At 34.4% G+C, this 19,849-nt stretch overlaps 1 protein-coding gene across 4 annotated transcripts in view; it reads left to right on the plus strand.

Moving 5' to 3' along the window:
- Positions 1-19,849, plus strand: part of SBF2 (SET binding factor 2) — a 232,491-nt gene that overhangs the window by 196,983 nt on the left and 15,659 nt on the right. For 2 of the 4 annotated variants that reach the window (XM_015286380.4, XM_015286381.4), the window contains exons 30-36: positions 1,441-1,512; positions 3,820-4,001; positions 6,232-6,408; positions 8,935-9,036; positions 10,260-10,445; positions 17,617-17,743; positions 19,190-19,317. In XM_015286380.4, coding sequence (XP_015141866.1) covers positions 1,441-1,512; positions 3,820-4,001; positions 6,232-6,408; positions 8,935-9,036; positions 10,260-10,445; positions 17,617-17,743; positions 19,190-19,317 — 974 coding nt within the window. The remainder of the gene's footprint in view (positions 1-1,440; positions 1,513-3,819; positions 4,002-6,231; positions 6,409-8,934; positions 9,037-10,259; positions 10,446-17,616; positions 17,744-19,189; positions 19,318-19,849) is intronic. The other 2 variants (XM_015286382.4, NM_001012895.4) reach the window with 1 other exon arrangement.

Below are 19,849 nucleotides of genomic sequence, written 5' to 3' on the forward strand. Positions count from 1 at the left end.
CCAGTATCTGCAGTCTGTTCACAGTTTAGTAGGAGTACCTTGCTGAAACATAAGAACATTTGACAAGGACAACGGGAGCTCTAGTGAGGGTGAGAAGTTGACAAGAAAAGGGAAAGGGAGTGTCTTCCTGTGAAGAAGCAAACATGAGGGGTTTTTTTAGATTAGCTAACAGAATTATTTAAGAAGAAACTCTATACAGTACGAGCTAAATATTAAACCTAAAATTGTTCTCAAATAAGTGAATTCACATGGTCTATTATCATAGGGATTTTTGCTGCTTTTGCAAGTTACTTACATTGCACATGTGAAGTTACAGGAACAAACATATTTTATGCAGACAGTCTAAAGTGATTTCTCTGCATATTCCTCAGAATAACTCAAAAAGCAACAAACAAACACAAACAAGTGCCACCAAATACCCATCACCAAATAAAAAGCAAAATAAAAGCAGTGAGATGAGTTAATTACTCTATCATGGCAAGCAGCTTGTTAATATCCTTCATAAGAGTCGGATCTTTACTCAGAAATGCATACCTTTTCTTACATTACTTAATGCAGTAGTGTGGTTCTAAAGAACAACAATTGTTACCTGGCACTGATGTGTAATTAATAGACTAAAATGCTTTCTCTCTATGATTTGCTCGAAAATACTAGAATATTTATAATGAATAAATATAGACTCAGCTGTTTATTTTTAAAGCAGCATACATTAACTTTGAATATGTTTTAATAGAACATTTATATAAAAAGAAGTTGACTGTGTAGATGTGGCTTTGGAGCCAAAAATATGTTTGTGTGCTCTGATAAGACTCCCACTGACTATGAGTATTTATGCAAGGGATGTGGGGGGGATTTTTTTGTGTGATAGATATTAGAAGTTCTCTAAGTTATATGGTCTTACACAGTCCTTTAAGAATTTGTGTAGGTGTACAGAACTAACATCTTACATTTCAATTTGATCTTAAGGTCCATTAAGTTACCTACTTACAGTAGACTGAAACAGTTTTTGGAAAGTGCACTGCAGTGTGGGATTTTTAATTAAGCTAGTTTTCAGCTGGTGGGAAGCTTTCAATAAAGGATTCAGCTGAATGATGTAATCATTAAGTATCCTTTGTTATTAGGGATTATTAGAAAACCACCCGATGGCTGTGTTACGTGTTTAAAACTATTGCAATTGTAATGAAAAATACTCCTTTTTGATAAATGGATACTTCCCACTTTATGCTGGTTTTCTATCTTGACTCATGTTTTGTCTTGTGATGACTAAGATTTGTACTGTCTGATATATAATGTACTATAAAGAAATCCAGTATGTACTAGATCTTTGGAAATTAATAAGTAACCCTTTTCTTTTCTCCTGCAATGTGTCTTGCTGCAATGTGCCTTGCTCCAATGTGCATTCCATTCCTCCTCCTTCTGTCTTTACTGTTTATCTGCCAGTGGTTGGGTACAGAGATAAATGTTTCACTCATTCCAATTCCAAATCAGCAACTAAGGGAAGAGTCCATCAAGGTACTGTACTCTGTGTCCTGGAAGCACATTCTTATTTACTGTGTCCATACTTACATGCTGTGTCTGTAACCACTACTATATTTTAATATATATTAATATATGCTAAAGCAAAACTGTCACAAAGCCTTAACTCTAAAAACATTAACAAACTCTGAGGGTTTTTAGATTTACCAGGCTTTTACATTATGGTTTCATTATGTTTTGGGTTTTGGGTTTCTTTTGGACATTGAATGTATGATGAAATAACAGTTTATAGCCACACGCTTCACTATATTATGCCTTAGTAATATTGTGATCTCATGCAAAGGAACACATATGATTTTTAAGTTCTTTCAAAAGAATATTGTTCTGCACCAAAACTTCAAGCAGAAAAAAACATTTAATACTCCTATTGCTTAAGTAGAACACTTAACAAATGTTGTTACCCAGTCAATGACCTTCCTTTCCAAAATTATTGATATTGTTCATGACCAGGGAAAAACTGACTGTACCAGATGAGAAACTTAAAATAATACAATGAAAATGAAATGAAAGACTAAATCAAGAAAGCTAGATCCTGCTAAAAAAAAATAAGATACTAGGCAAAGCATAAAAACAGTTATCCATCAGTGGTACATATGTTCATCTGCATGTATTTTTAACTAGTTGTGTTGTTTTTGTTGTGCTACAGGCATTGGTAGAAGGTTAGAAAGCGTGACTGATAAGATAGAGTGGTTTTGTGTGCATCATCTTGAGGGAGCAGTTGTCTATTGGAACTAACATTTTTTCAAACGTAATGAACAGGACCTTAATTCTTTTATTAAATGTTTGCTGTGAATTCTGTTAGTGCGATAAAGTCTTCCTTCTGTTGATTGTTTTAGTCCAGTCAAACAAAACTTTGCAGTAAACACGCTACTGTATGAGGTGTTCTATAAAACTGGATGTCCCTGAGATTGGAACTGTTTAGAACTATTAACCAGTTCGTCAGTTTCTAACCAGTCATCCTTAGTTTCTCCTATTCATTTGATCACGTCTGATACTGGGAGCCAGTCAGGCACACAAACTAAATTGTACAAGATTACTGTATAGAGTTATTCTTAAAATGTAGTACCTTTACATATATCACATTGGACATGCTAAAGCAGTCACACAAAATCCAGAAAATACCTACTAATCTCTTCTTCTGGGGCTAAGTAGGCCTTGACAGTCTGGTTTATTACTACTTTATCTGAAGTTGAAATCACAGAACTTATGGAAGCATAATGAGATCAGAGCATGTCTTTGTGTTGTAGGAATTCCCTCCTCTGGAAATAATCGTGTGTCTGCATCAGCAACAGTATGCAAACTAAAATGTTGAGACGCTGAGCTTATTAGGTTAACATAATGCCATTCACATACAGCTGTGCTGCTTTCAGATGCAAGCCTGTGGTTCCATGTCCCACTCTGCTGTTCCTTACGTATATGTTACTAGCTGTGAGATTTCTATACCAGGCCCTGCTGCCAGAGTAATGGTGATCTTAGTGCCAGAATAAAACTAAAACTGTGATCTTCTAGGTAGGCATCCTTTTCTCTGCTCAAACAACTGTACTGTAATCATATCTGCTAGAATATAGTTGTGAATAACATGATTTAAAAAGGTACTTCTTTAAATTCATTTCCATTTTTAATGAGCTGTTAGACATGGAAAAATGAAAATAAAAAACCATTCATGCCACTATGGCATTCTACATTTTAATCACTCTATTCAAAGAGCAGATATGGAATACTTCATCCTGAAGTGTAATATTTGAATTGATCATTGTATATTTGTTTTCCATTGTAAGAGGTTACTGAGCTTGTTATTAGGTTGTGTAGGGTGAAGGGAACACATGTGTTCTAGAAAGAAGGGTATTTTAAATGATAGTATCTCCATTTTTGAGGGACATGATTACATAATATTGTTACTGGTTGGACATCCAAAATAATATTCCCTTGACAAGGAAGTAGGAGAATTTTTTTGTCCGTACTTCTAAAAAGCACCCCACAATTTCATTTTCATGTAATTAATTTCATGCCAACTGTGATTTGTGTTATCACTTACCATTTTCTCTACGGTAGAAAGCATTGTTTGGTTAGAATCTTAGATTGAATGACAGTACAGTAGGATGATTTTGGCTATTTTTGGTATGATTTCTTTCAAGTGCATGTTGTTCACTGTGTCCTATGAGGAATATGAGTAGCATATTTAAACACTGTGCTTTCTAAATTATGTTGTTGCATATGCCTTAATAATTAGTATCTCTACTGCCTTACACAAATTTGTCTTAAAATATGTTTATCTTAATGAAGGTGTGTGGGCCAGTCTTCGTTCAAGCAACCGATTTATCAACGCTCAGACTCCATTCATTGATGTTGGTGCAAGACTTGCAGGGAAAGATAATACCACTTCCTACAGCAGCACTTTTTTGCAGAGTCAGCTTTTGAGACGTCAAGCAGCCCTGTATATATTTGGAGAAAAATCTCAGTTACGGGTAATGGCCGTCTTATTTTTATGTTTATATAGTTTTCATTTGGCTTGATTTTAATAGCCCTAACATTTTTTTTACAAACAATAAACAATATTCTAGATAAGAATATTCTCCTTTTAGTTCCATTTTGCTATGATCTATGTTGCTGTAGAAAGATTAACAATTAATGCAGTATAACATGGTGGGAGTTAGAAGTCAGACTTTGCAGTTGTATAATACAGCAAAGTTAATGTAAATAAAAACTTAGTTTTTTTTTTTTGAAAGAGCTATACAACAGGCACAAACTCAGGTAAGTCCTGTGGCAAGAGTTCTGCTTGTCACTTTTCACTAAGTACTGATGTAGAGCTAAGGGATACAAAGGTGTGTAACATGATGAGAGGAATGGAATAGCTTTCCTACAAGATAAAGTGTTTTCAAACTGGAAAAGACGTAACTATTAAGGAAGTGTTTTGCAAGGCAACAAAATGTCCAGCAACACCTTCCTATTTGAGAATCACTTTGTCTTCACTGTTTCAACATTATTGGCTTATCAGGAAGAAAAGGCAGCGGAGTTTGGCTCTGTTAAGTGTAGCTGCTGGGATAAGGACCCTGGCAGCTACCCCTTTCAGAGGCTCTTCAGAGCTATTCCAGGGGAGTTACAGAAGTTCTCTGTCTGTATGATCTTGCTTTCAGAGCCACAGTTAAATGCACCTAAATGCATACTATCATTCAGCTACTCATCTGATTTTCAGCTAAGTCATCTCACTGTGATGTCTAGTTTGGGAAACAAAACCCAGACTTATTTATAGTTTTTCCTGACGTGTTGGAATATATTATGAAGCAAATGGAATTTTATTAGTGAGGAAAAGCAGTTAGTCAAGAAAGCATTGTTACTATGGGTAGCACTTAAACTCTCATGAAATCAAACTGATGAGAGTAAGGCTAACTCACAAGTTTGCCCATTTGGATTTGCTTACATGAAGACGTCCACAATGTCTACTGTTTTGTACACCTTTTTGAATTTTTTTGTAAATTTTAATATTTTGGATGAAGTTGTTTAAGAAACAGGAAACGAGTGGCCTCTATATGAAGTCATTACATCTTTTCAGAAAATATTTACAGATTTTTTTTAAATCTCTACGTTCAGAAATTGAAAAAAACTTTTCTTTTTGCAAGTACGAACATACGTAACATATAATGCATTTTGTGAAACATATAGTGTACAAAAGCAGTTACTGGTAGGTAAATGCATCAGTATTCAGTTCGTTCTGAATTTACATTGCTTCTGGAGATGGAAGAATCATGCTGTATCAGAACAATGAATCAAAATGCTAAAGTTTTCTGCAGACTGTCTTTCTAATTGTCTTCTGTACTTTGAAATGTTTTTATATCTTATTTTACTCTAAATTGTATTTCATATGTGTAATAACACATCACTTTGTATCCCTTTTAATTCATCTGCTAAAATTGATTTGTAAATTGATTTTCCTTTTTTTCTTTCGTTAGTACATAAAATGGTCCTTTTTTATTAGGTATTTTATTCATACTTAATTTGAAAATCAGCGACTTTATAATATAATTAGCATAAAAGGAATTTACAGAGATGTCCTATTAAGTACATAAACAAAGTGTTCTAATTTTGTATGATGCAGCATAATAATATAAGAGACAAAACAGAAATTTCCAGAGTAAGCATAACTCACCATCATTAGAATAAACTGCTCTTAGTAAGAAGGCAGTTTGTTTTCAAACAGAAGTTTTCTGTTCTATTGAGTTGGCATTTACATCTGATTTCCACAAGAATGTTCTTACTGAAGTATTCAGTCAGGTCTACTCATATCAATTTTTCATCATAGTACGATATCTTTTTTAACTATAAGCCTCCGAGGGCTCTGGCAAAGCAGGGCTTCCATGAAGTAAAGTGAAACCTGAGAAATTCAGCTAGGGAAACCACACATAAATCATGGAAAGTGTATCAGGTATTCCCTGAATGCTATTCTGAGTTGAAATAGGTGCTTTAAATCAGCAAGTGCCTCACTTTGCAGTGACTGCTTAGATGAATCACATTATTTGCAATTATGAGGGTTCTTTTTTGGTTTTGAAGTTTCATTTTTTTCTGCATTACTGAACTACTAGAATTTGAATTAGGAATTGAAGTATTTAACAGCAAAACTGGTAAAACTTGGAGAGTTGATAAGACTTGCACTGACAAGTATACTTTTAAATTGCATCTGCTGTTGTCCTTCTCACACAGGGCTTCAAACTTGATTTTGCTTTGAATTGTGAATTTGTTCCTGTTGAATTCAGTGACATCCGACAGACAAAGGCAAGCTTTAAAAAGCTGTTGAGAGCTTGTGTTCCCAGCACTATTCCTACAGACTCTGAGGCAACATTCTTGAAAGCTCTTGGGGAGTCAGAGTGGTTCCCGCAGGTAATTTATATGACTGGTACTTCTAATAATCTACATGCAGTACTGCTTGCACCAAATAAATTTAAGACTCTCCTGACAGAGAACTATTGTATTTTAACCAGCTGTTCTTTGCTCTTTGTGATTACTTTGCATGCTATCAATTCTGTCATTACATAGGTGTTATTATCTTAATGCTACCACAACATCTACAGATGTGAGAGGTAATCTTATAGCATTGTTTGCATAGACTGTCTCTCTAGATGGAACATATACACAAATGGAGATGGTCATTTTTATTGCATGTATCAATTTAACAGTTTTTTTTCTTATTCTATATATTAAAAAAATATAGGACAATAGATGGGCCTTTGATTTTAAAGCTGATATTCTACCCTTAATATATGTTCCTACTGTGAATTTCCACATGCTCTGCTGCATAAATGATCCTCAACAGTAAATAATCCTCGAAAACAGAATAGACAGAATACATGCAGGTAATTTAGTGATTTCAGTAATTATGCATCATAATGGACAGAAGGATTGAGTATGCTACATTGCTAGGAGTGGCTTAACTCTTTGCGTGTAAGGTATGATCTTTCCTTACAGAACATAGGAGCTGGTCATTGAAATGTCTGACCGCTGCTTTGTCAATGAAAGGGAGAAGTCTGGAGACATTATGGTCTTGATGGCCCCACCATGTGAAAGTTTCCAGTCACAGAGCAATTGAGCAAGTTAATAGGTGTAGATAAAATAAATGAATATCATTATGATAAATAAACACATCACTATAGCAGCACAGAGATGAAGAAGAGGTTATCATGTTGGAGTTACTGTCAAGTGTATTTGAGAGGAAAATAACAGTGTAACTCTTTGCTCAAGAGTGGATTGTAGTATCATGTACTAACTCTGATTCATTACCACGACATTTCTGTGGTGAAAATTCTGGGGTAGGTGACTTATGCAATAAAGTGGATTTATGGCTGATTTTTCACATTTTCTGCTAGTCCTGTGAAAGGACATAGATCTGTCATCTGGAAACTTCTTTTTATTGTATTAATCTTTCCTCTCTAGGTAACAGGAGTTGTACCATATTGGTTTTAACACTGTGTAGGCTAAATAGTTCTTTATGAAGATTTGAATATGGAAGCAATTCAAAGTACATTCTGAGTACTACTAATAAAAAATAGTATGTTTCCCTTTCTTTATATTGAATCTATGTAACCAGATTTCATATCAACTTCTTTCCTTAAGGACAGCAAAAAAATAGTCTTTCTTCTAGTCTGTTGCCTACGAAAGCATAGAACAATAAATGAACTGTTTGATTTTCAGTGAAATGATTTTCAGTCTCTTCCTATTAAAAATCACAAGAAAATAATTCACTTTTACTTTCTAGTAATGACTGTGTGAATGTTTAGGGTTAAGTGTTTTCTGTTAAGTTTTCATGGTAATATTAATAGGATTGAGTTGTTTTTTTTTTTTTTTTTTACAAGGTAAAAATCTATCCTACTTCTAGGGTTTCTTTGCTATTGTTTCATTGATCTTTTTTCTTATTTTCTCCAACTTAATACTGTCCTTCCTGAGTTTCCTTCAAGTGAACTTACTTTTTTCCATGCATAAATGGTCTTAGATGTCTCTTGCCATTTTTGCTTTCTCTCTTTCCTTAGGCTTTCATATTTTCTATGTTGCTATTGGATTGTATTCAATGCACTGGATAGAGCAGTTTGATTCTATTATAATAAAGGAAAAAAAAAAAACCTGCTTACATATAGGATATTATGTTACTTACCAAGAATGCATTTGAAGTATGAAAGATATGGTAGAAATACTGTAGGTTCTCACTTCAGTAGTAATGATGTGAACTCTCCTCTGTAAGGTAAAAATGTTCAAATTCACTTAGTTATTTCAATTTGCTTATAAACACTATGTTTTAAATCTCATTCAAGTATATAACCTTTCCCAGAGAAATTACTAACTCATCTGCTCATGGAATTTTAATATCACTACGTAGCAGCAGTTATCAGAATGCAAATAATGAACCTGTCCTCTTTTTACATGATTTAGCCAGTCTGCCCAAAAACAGAGTGTGAGAAAAAAGGTTTAATCCATCTAAAACTGTTTCCAGATAATAGAACATTCTTGCTTCTCTTTTTGCATTAATTTCCAACTTCCATGAGACTGAACATTAGAAATATTTTCTTCTGAGTATCTTACATTGGTTCTCCCATGAAAGTATTGAGTGGCTTTGTGACCGTAACTTTTCACAGGAAAAGATTGTAGTGTTAATCCCAGAGTGGAATTTCTCTACCATAAATCTATCAACTGAGTTGTTGCCATGCTCCTTTTTATGACAACTATTTATTGCAGTACTCACTGATTTTAATAGTTTAAGTTCCTATCTCAAATATTTGCATGGTGTCTGAGAGTGTCTTTTAGTTTTCTGATCTGTTTTATCAAACTCATAATATGAGTTAAATATTATATAAGAAGAGATTGCATTTACTGATAATATGACATTTCACTTATACTTCAATTTGTCATATTCTGTAGCTTCACAGGATAATGCAGTTGGGTGTGATCATCTCTGAGCTCCTAGAGAATGGTTCTTCTGTTATGGTCTGCTTGGAAGATGGCTGGGATATTACTGCACAAGTAAGCTGCTATTAAAAACTTGAAATAATTAAATAGTAAGAAAAACACTAGGCAAGACTTTTTTATATGTAAGACTGATAATTTGATGTAAGATTAATAAAACTGTTGTGGCAGCAGAGAAGAGACTGGAATACATAAAATTTTGTGTTTACAATTTACTCCACAGAATTGTTCATTAAAATGTTTCAAAGGCCCTAATGGACTTAGAATTCTAAGGCTTATCTACAAGATCTGAGTTTCTGTACTTGATCATATCAAGAATGAAAGCCGAAAGCTGTCAGTATAGATTTTTTACCTTTTTAAACACGGTATACTTTAACACAGAAGGGAAGGAGAGGAATTCCTTCTTTGCTATTTGCTTTCCAGAAATGGAGTATATACAGAGAGAAAACTAACTTTGTGCCAAAGTGACAGTAATACACCTGTTGTAAGAACAGATTACTGGAACAGATAGCTTTGTGAAACATGCTATGAATTACACAATTGATGCCTCACTTAATGTGCACTGTGTTCATGTAATTGCTTCATAATCCAGAAGATAAACATAGATATCAATAATTCTAGTAAATAAAAGCATCGTGTACAGCCAGCATCCTGATCTCAGATAAATGGTATTGTAAGAGAATGTAGTAATCTTGAAATCATTGTCAAACAGTGAAGAGAAGAGAAAGGCACATACGTAGCTGGAGGTGGGAGATGTCTGTGCTGCATTTTAAAATCTCCAGAGATGCTGTCTAGAAGAACAGGCTGAAATAGTCCGGTGAGGATCATAGCACGGCAACACTGCAAAAGCTGTAGAGTCATCCTCAGGACCAGTTCTTTAATTCTTTCTTTGCTGAGGTAGCCAGTGCTATTTTATAAATGGTATTTTATTAATTATTATTATTTTCTATTGTTTATTTTATTAATCAAAGTGGTTTTATTTCATATGGAATTCAAAATTGTTAAGCATTTTCGTGACTTCTGAATTCTGTAGTTGCACAGGTTTGACTTTAATGATTATCATTGAGACCCAATTTAATACTGCTCTTTCATGTGAGATCATATTTGCATTGTGTTATAAAAATATGTAACCTACCTGGTAAACTACTTGTAATTGAATTTCTATGTAGGCTTTTGTTTCTTTGAACTAGAAGCAGATGATTGAATATGTAAGTTACATAAAGTGGTTTCATTTTAACTTCTGTCATTCTTAACATGATATATCCTTTTATGTGATCTAGGTAGTATCTCTGGTACAGTTACTCAGCGATCCCTTCTATAGAACACTTGAAGGCTTCCGAATGCTGGTGGAAAAAGAATGGCTCTCTTTTGGTCATAAATTCAGTCAGCGAAGTAATTTGACTCTAAATTGTCAGGGTAGTGGATTTGCACCTATTTTCTTACAGTTCTTAGACTGTGTGCATCAGGTAAGTCCATCTGTATCTATGCATATATGCTGCTATTAAATAAGATAATACTTTGAGGGAAGATTAGTAACCTTTTATCTAAGTTTTAATAAAGTGACTAGGTTTCACATGAAGAAGAGCTGGAAAATGAGCATCCATACAAAACAGTCCCTCTAAGGGAATGGTTGGCCTTAATGGGTATTTTAAAGTGATTTATGCAGAGATTTCAATTTGAAGTTTTTTAAGCTAAAGACTGGCTTCTGGCAATCTGGAATACTTCAAATTGGAAGAAGAGATCGTTCATACAGTAGGTAGACAGCTTTTAACTCCAGGTGCTTTACTATGCCCTTTGAAGACACCTTGTATTCAGCCAGTTCTGGAGACAGCACTATGTTTAGCCCCTCCGTAGTTGTCTGTCTCAAACTCTGTATTACTGAGAATAATTCAAGCTTTATTCCATATTTTACATTAGACTTTGATATTGTAGCATATTTAGTAGAATAATCAATGCCATCTAAAAATTGGGTAGGCTTTTGCAAATTCCACTTCAGCTCCATTCCCCATCCTCATTTGTAGATTATTGCAGAGTATAAGGACCAAACTATGCCTGTAGCAATAAATGATGATTTCTTTAGGTAGGATTCTTCATAGATAATTGCTGTAGGCCTATTCCCAGAATAAATTAGCTTTTTAGCGATTCATCATTGGGCCCCAACCTAGTACCTTTCTTCTAAATAAAGGGCTTCTTGTGGGGGCAACCAACAAGAACAACCACTGGAAGTATATCGACAGCCTGACGCATGTTCTACTCTCAGTAAGAGCTAGAAGAACAAAGTGACCACTGCTACATAAATAATAACAGGGCACTTTTCCTATTGCCAGTTGATCTGTCCAAGATACTTGATCTGCTTCCAGGATCACTGCAACAACAGTATTGCAGTCAGAAGTCCTCTTGTTGATTTTTCAGATCTTGGTCTTATGTACAAACAATGTTAAGGGACAGTGATGGGGTTTTGAAGCATTTTGGATGCAAGACAGGATCTTTTTCCAGGAAGTTAATTGCAGACTTGATTATCAAGTATGCATTGTTACTCAGAAAGTCTACTCTTAGAAGCACATTACCAGATGTACAGGATGGTTTTAATGGAAAACAAGTGGTAGCACAGAAAGAAAATTTTGTAGTTATTTGTAGTTCCTGGAATTCTGTTTTTTTTCATGCTGGTAAAATTCTCTGCTCAAGAGAACTCTGCTCAAGTTCATACCTAAGTAATTCGATTTTCCACTTCTATAGTTGATAAAATTAACAGGTTTTGAGGGGTCCAGTAACAGTACCCAAAAAAGAACAAACTCTAGAAACAATGGAAACAATTACCTAAGTGGTTCTTATTTTTATATATTCTGCATGTGTGCAAGAAGATGAACACCATCAGATACATGGTACAGCAGAAGCCAGATTAAGCATTTCTCACTCATTTCTGCTTAATTCTAAAGCTTGTCCTCTTCTTCATCTCAAAACAGTAAATATAACACTTTGCAGATTCTCTCCATGTGAAGAGACAAGATAGCAGCTTGCATAGCTCCTCTTGTACATATCTTTCTTTTTCCACTTCTCATTTTTCTCACTGAAAAAGCTTGGTTTCTGGGTATTACTAACCTGCATGTAAATTTATGGATGACTCTGCCTCATAGAAGAAGACTGTTAAAGCACCAGCCTTCTATCTAGGAACAGATGTTCATAGTGAATACATACATGGAGTAGACCTTGAAAGAGAAGTCAACAAGTAGACTTAGTTGCCCAAAGCAAAGTCCACTAATTAAAAAACATGCTAAGCCTACAAACAAAAATCTTTAGACATGGAGGAATGGGTTGTGAATGAGTTTATAAGAAAATGACTAAAGACTTACTGATGAACATGTTTCAGAAAAGGCTGATTTTTTATGTATTGCAACATTGAACATTATCTCCCGTCCATTGTTGCTGTCTTGAAAGTGAATAAATCATATCCTTGTAATTTGGGTCTGTTCTAGCATAAGAAAACCTTACAGATAATTGTCATGTCTCCATTCTTATCAAGGATATATACAACAGGATAGCTGTCCTATTGTAGCTATTGAAATCTTGAGACCTGCCTGTTGAATGGTCTCTTCAGTTCTTTGAAAATCACTTATCTGATGCTGTATTCTCGCTGTTGTCAGATATCTTCTGTTTTAACTGAGCTGTCTGGATTGCACTGTCTCTTATTAGAATGGAGTGAATTGGCATTTGATTTGAAACAGTAATGTAATTTTGAAGAGATTCCCTCAAGCATTTCCCCTTACCATATTGATGATTTTTAGCAAATGTGAACTAGATTGGAGGAATTTTCTTAGAAGTTCTGCTTCACGTGTATGTTAATTGCTCAACAGTTCTTAAAAGGATCTAAACCAATGATTCATCACTTAAATTAAAACTATATGATAATCAACAGGGCCTGAAGGGGAGAAAAAAATTGTATAGTGTGGCTGCAGGAACCTCAGCACCAGCTGCGAACTATTTGCTATTGTAGACATAGCCTACATCATTTTAAACATTCTTTTTCTAACCATGGAGACACTTTGCTTCAGTTGTACTGTAATAAATCTTAGGAAGCTGACATAAAGAACAAGAAGAAAATTAACCACGCACACCTGTAGATTTTTCCCCAAGTCCAGAAGTCACACAAACTTTGGAAACAAATGGGTTATACAGAACAAAAATGAAAGTCAGCATTTAAAGGATGTTTTTAATTGTCATAAGAATAGGATGTTCCATGTTTGCTTCATGGCGAAACTCTTGTTAGGTCTAAAACAGTCGGAAGTTCATAGAATAATGGATTGTAATTTCCCTGACTTTAGAATTTACAGTGAAATGTAAAGTGGAATAAATCCTCTAAAATGATAAATAATAAATAAATAATAACTACTCTAAACGTTAATTTTTTGTTTTTCTAAGGCTAGTCTTGAAATTAAAAATATATAACATTCGTTTTAGAAAACATTTACATCATTGTTTTCAATTTGATTTGGCTCTCCTCCATGATAGAGGAATATTGCCATTATAATTCATCTCAGATAGCAGTTTTGGTAGTATCTGAATCTTCTTTAAGAGGCAATATAAAGTATACATGTTATTAGCAGGTGCGTTTTACATAATGATCAGTATTTTCTGTTTTTTTGGTATTAAGCTGTGTCCACATGCCCAGGCTGCAGCTATGTCAGGAGAAAGGTTACTTCATACAGGCCATCTGGAGCTATTAGTTACCTCCTCTTTGGTGGAGATATTACACTTCCAGTCTGTTAGCTAAGGTGTTTGTGTGGATCTACTTGCCTTTTCTACCAAAATGGTAGGAAAAAAAATGGGTAGAAATAGCTGTAAATATCTTATTTTGATGGATGTGGGTTCAGAAGTAGTTCAGCCAATCAATCTGAAGGGGTCAGTGTCTTCTTATGAGGAATGATAGGGCTGTGTAGGGCTTGTAGTCTTTTCAGCTAGTGTTATCTTCATCCAAGAAAGGACATAGGAACACAGCTTTACTTGTGTAACCAGTGTATCATACTTTGGTTGCACCAGAAGTAAAGCCTCCAATTTATTTCCATGGAAACTACTGCAGATACAAAAAGCACCATAACACTGTTTGATCGAGCAAATTCTCAGCTATGAATCACTATTTTTCAGCACAGTCTGCACCACTCACCAATTTGTGTGGATGAGCTGGTTGAGACGCTCTTCATTTCAGCTGTTTGTGGCCATCCAGAACATAAGCTTGTCTTTCATGTCACTGTCACCACTGCTGAAATGCATCCCCCACCACCTCACTGTGCACACGTCCGCTCTTTGGTTTCCATAAATGTTTCAGCACACATTAACAAATGTCAACGAGTGCAATGTTTTCCACATGAAGGAATTCAATTCCACACCTTTGCTTCCAATGCACTTCCATGTCAGGTGCCATTTTGTCAGACTGCCCCTCTGCTACTCTCTGTCACACAGCAACAAAATGTAACAGAATATTGGCGGGGAAGTTAGACCGTCTCCTGTCACATTACCAAGGTCTGCTTCTGACGTTGTAGGCCAACATAATAAAATAGGAGGCATTACTTTCAGAGCAGCCCTTATAGTCTTGACATACTAGGTAATAAAAAAGTCTCTGTTGAGCCAGTATGCATTAAATATCATTTGTTAAACTAACAATACAGAGAAAACAAATGAAGCAGTGATTCCTAAATTAGAACTGCATCATCTTGTAAGAAGTCGTTGTTTATGCCAATATTCTCCAGGTGTCAGCTGAATTATTAATGCAAAATCATTCTTTCACAATAGCAGCATCTGGCAGATACTCTCTGCTTCTAGAAGACTGAGTTTGAAAGTGATGTCAGTGCAGGAAGCTTTTCTTATTTTTCCTCTATGTCTATTTGATAATTTATTGAATATAAATAATACTAAATGATTTTCTAGAACTCACTTAAATAAAACTTAAAAGGAGTTTTGTTACAGCTCCCCATGTAAGAAGAGTTGAGTGTGCTACTCCAGAGGCAGATGTACTCAATTATTCCAGTGTTTGCAAGGAGAAGCCTCTTAGTGATGACATGCCCAAAGCATTTTGGAATACTGTATTCTTATTTAAATTAAGTAAATATTGACAGATGATGGAGTGAGAAAAACAAAACGTACTGGAGAAATATGAAAGGCTGAAAGAAGTGTAAAATTCCTAAAAAATTTAGGATAATTTTAAGTTATTTGAGAGCACTGTGATTTGAAAAAGTAAGTCTGAAATGCTGGCTTTCTTTAATTAGAAACACTACTAGAAACTGTAAGTTTGCTTGGGTTTTAAATATTCGTATATTATGGAAATCAAGCAATTTAATAAGCAGTTGTAATTTTTAAAGATACCAGGTCTCAGTAGTCTTATTTACAAAGCCCTATGTAGGTGGTATGTTGAAACTGTAAATACAAAAAATGCTTTTAACTTACCTGCAAGTTTTGACTATGTCTCTGAATTCAGTGAATTAACTAAAATTGGACCAAAGAGTTACCAAAGAGAAATAAGATGTAGAAACTCAGCCTAAATGGTTATATTGCTTACGGTAACTAATAATCTGTATTTTATGTTTAATTGCTCAAGTTAATCCAGTTATTTTTTCAGGACTTCAATACCTGTTTCTCGTTCTAACTCTTGAAATTTACTGAAATAATTACTGGATCACAAGTAGAAATTAGGACCGTGTCAGAAAGTGGATTATCAAATTAAGTAGTTTATCAAAAAACCTTCCTTTCTTGCTATATACCAAATAATACTTTTCCTAACACAAGGTGGGAACTGTACACTAAACTATTTGTATATGCATGTGTATGCATTGGAACACGCACACACCATTTTGGGATCTCAATTCAGAAGTGCATTAAGTCATTTTCTAACAAAATTAGGGTGCTTTGATTATATTTAAATCTATTGTATGCCAGAAAAAAAAAATACTTTCCTCTTTATAAAGGGAATTAAAAAGTTACATTGTCTTTGTAATTGACCTTGAATTTATTATAGAAAAAAAAATCTGCTTAGCATTATTCTTACAAAACAGTGAAGGAATGCAGTCATTTTTATCTGGGAAAAAATGGGGATAAAGTGAGTATATTAAACTGAGATATCTTACCATATCAGCATTTTAAACACCTCACCATAAGCTAATATTGACATATAACAAGAAATCCTCTGACTGCATTGCTATATATGTATTCAAAGGTTTTTTCAAGGGATTTCCCTGTCACTGTTGTAAGTTCAGTAGCTGATCTTTCTTGCTGGATGCATATTTGGTTGTGGGTTTGGTTGTTGTGTTGGTTGGTTTGTTATTATTATTATTATTTATTTATTGTATTTCAAATAGCATGTGTGAGATTTTAGACATCAAGTTGCTTCAAACAGCCTAGCTCTAGTTTCCTTAATACTAAATAAACAAGTTTCTCTCTTTAGGACCTAGTTGAGTAGAGATTAGAGGGAAAAAAAGGTACAATGGGAAAATAGGAGTGCTGGGAATAAAAAAGAGGCAAGACATGGGAAAAGTGCCAAAATAAAGGTATTTTACAAGTTTGAGGTGAAACTATGCAAATCACATATCTGAAAGGTTAAATTCAATCACCAGTTTCTTTCTGATTACGAAAGCTGTTTCCATTGTTATTGGGGATTTTCAGTTCACTATCATCCTTAATTCTGAAAACAAGTATTACATTCACTTAAAGAGTAAAATTTACATTTAACACCTGAGGGTTTTGAAAGTAATATCTCATGAAAATAAAATTTAGATTTGAATTTTATATGGGCATCAAGTACTTATTAATAATTAATGAAACAAATTTGGCTGTGAATATTAAAGTAAAAGGCTAAAACTACAAACCAGGCTCTCTTTGATGATATTCAAGATGAAGCAATTCTAAGAGCCACAGCTCTTCCCCATTGCTGTGCTCTGATGATCTTGTGTTGTCTTCTTAAACATCTGGTTCTGACTCTTGTTGGAGACATTCACTGAATTACATCCCAGGCCTCACTGAGGCTAACAAATGAAAATATTGAATTCTGTTCTATTAAATATATGCATATCAATAATGGCAAAGCACCTCAATATGTTGTTCTGTTAGTTTTTCACACTTTAACATTTTGGTTCCTATTTTGTGAACAAAGGAATAGGTGTTGACTGGTGGCTACTTCAGAAATGAGCCATTCCAGTAATGGCAGATAGAGTATCATTTTCCTGCATTACTTATGTACATGTCAGCTTGTTTGGATCCTGAGCAATACTTGGAAGTTTACTGCAAAACCTGCCAATTACAATTTGATTTGCAGGAAATGATACATCTAGGAGTAGCATCTTTGCATATGAATTTGCATGGTGTCTTATGGATTGATGTAAAAAGGTATCCAGTTTGATTACTTTGAAGAATCCTGCATTTTGTACAGAGGACAATATTTGTGTATTAGAAGTACACTCTATCAGATGTGAAAAAATTTTGCATCGTAGACAATATATTAATTTGAATGAATTAAATATTTTAGATGAATGGTAGAAGGATTTGTGTGTATAGTGCAGTTCCTTATGAATGTATCTGTTGTCAGATTTTACAAGGAGAATTATTTTCCTGTCTTATTGCCTCAAAATCCTTTTTCTTCCCTCTGTTTATTTTTAGATTCATAACCAATATCCCACAGAGTTTGAGTTCAATCAGTATTACCTGAAGTTCCTAGCTTTTCATCACATATCAAATCGATTTAAAACATTTCTTCTGGATTCAGACTATGAAAGACTAGAACATGGTATGTGTGATGTTTTTTTATTGCGTGTTTTTTCTGGTTTGGTCCCCATTTTTCTGTTCCGTATTTGGTCTACAATATTTGCCTTGTTTGAGATGACCTAGTAATTGCATGGTAATACTCTAAGCAATTTAAGTTCAGGAATATGAACTAATGTAGGTGACAAACATACAAAATGTAGGTGACAAACACGCTGAATTTTCTGAATGAATGACTCCTGAGATATGCCACTGGTGGGACTAAAAGGAAGTGAAAAAAGTGAGTGTCGTGCCTCAGCTTTTGTTTTGCTTTCTTGGTTTTTTTTTCTTTTTTTTTTTTTGTTAGTTTTGTTTTTTTAGCAATTTATCAACTTACTTCAGTTTCGCCTATTAAGCACTTGTTTTAACAGAAACAAAGTCCTTGAGAAACCTTCAGAGAGGACATGACATTTCAGGAAAGGGAAGCTTTATCCATCTACTGTCTCTCACTCTTGAACTCTCTTTAGTGTTTCTCTTATAATTTTTTTACTCCCTACATCTGTCATGTGCAAAAGCTCATTATTCCCTACCAAGACCTTATCTGCCCTCACAGCCCTCTCAATAAGACTTTACAACCACAGCCGAGGCTGTTCGTGGAGCTGGTTCACCAAGCAAAATACTTACATGTTCTGAATTTCACTGCTTCATCAAGTGTTTCTCAGTGGCATATGGTCAATTTTAATGCTTTTCTTTAAAGCTGTACTAACTGTGGAACATATTGAACTTCAGAAGCCATTTTATTTCAACAAGAAAAAAATATTTTCATTTACCTTGCTTTGAACGGAAGATTGGAGTTGATTTCTTTCTTTCCTTCTAACCTGTATTTTTTATGGTTCAACATTTTTTTTTAAACCACACTTGTTTATTTAGTGTAGCTATACTTTCAAATGCCATCTAATGCAATATAAAGTCCTGTTTCCAGGTAGCCTTCAGCTTAACCACATGTCCTTTCAAAGTCGTTTCAGATAGCTCAAATCTGTAGCTAACTTACTTACACTAGTCTGGGTTTGTTTTGCCTGAAATGTGTTAGAAAATACCTGCAGGTGCATCTGGTTCAGTGGATTGGAAGGGCTGGTAACCTCTCGTATTTGGGGACAGAATCAGTTAACAAGGCTTGATGATCTGTTGAAGCAGTATAGATGGAGGCAGAAAGGGACGTTCATAAATACACTCAAGTATTTCAATAAATTTCAGAACAGAATTATAAAGCTATTGAACTTTTTTTTAATATAAAGTCATGTTCTCCCAACTTGTGGCAGAGTGGCAGTTACAAATCCCAGCATTTGTTTCAACAAACACAGTCTTTTGCAGCAATTGCACTTTATGGTAGATTTTAATGTAAATTCAGTTTGTGGAATTCCTTTTGGCTGTGCTTTAATGTTTGTTATGTTTTAACATAAAGCTATCATTTGCTGCTATTTATTTTCTCTAGGGACACTGTTTGAAGATAAAGGAGATAAACATAACAAAAAAGGAGTTTGTATTTGGGAATGTATTGAAAAGATGCACAAGAGGAGCCCTATTTTCTTCAATTACCTCTATGCTCCCACTGAAATAGAGGTATGTGTGTTTTGTTGCTGTGGCTTTTTTTGTTTGTTTGTTTCAAGAAAAACAAAACCCTCAAACAAGCAAAGATGAGGTTATTTGCTATTCTGAGTGATTTTCTGAGTACCTTTTGATATCTTAATTGTTCCTAGCTGGATAAAGCATTTAGTGGACAAAGTTGATCCTCCTTGATTGATTGCTGTAGTGTCTTAAGGCTTATATTTTCAATCATCTTAGTTATGGAAACTTCATGTAAAAGGATGAATTCTGGAAAATGTATATATGCATGCCACTGAGGAAAACAAGATTATTTGTTTAATTTCTATAGTTATATGACTTACTATAAAAATGGTCTTAAAATCTGCATAGTTATTTAAAAATATTTGTTTATATACCATAATTCACAGTTACAGAGAAATGAGCTTCAAGTACATTCCAGCCACAGTGGAATTAATACATTTCATAGTGATCTGGTTGAATATTATCTATATCACTGTCTAATATGATAGACATCAAGACATCTCAGGAACTGAAAGAAAAGAGTGGT

The sequence above is a fragment of the Gallus gallus genome, chromosome 5, assembly GCF_016699485.2.
Source record: "Gallus gallus isolate bGalGal1 chromosome 5, bGalGal1.mat.broiler.GRCg7b, whole genome shotgun sequence".
Lineage (NCBI taxonomy): Eukaryota > Metazoa > Chordata > Aves > Galliformes > Phasianidae > Gallus > Gallus gallus.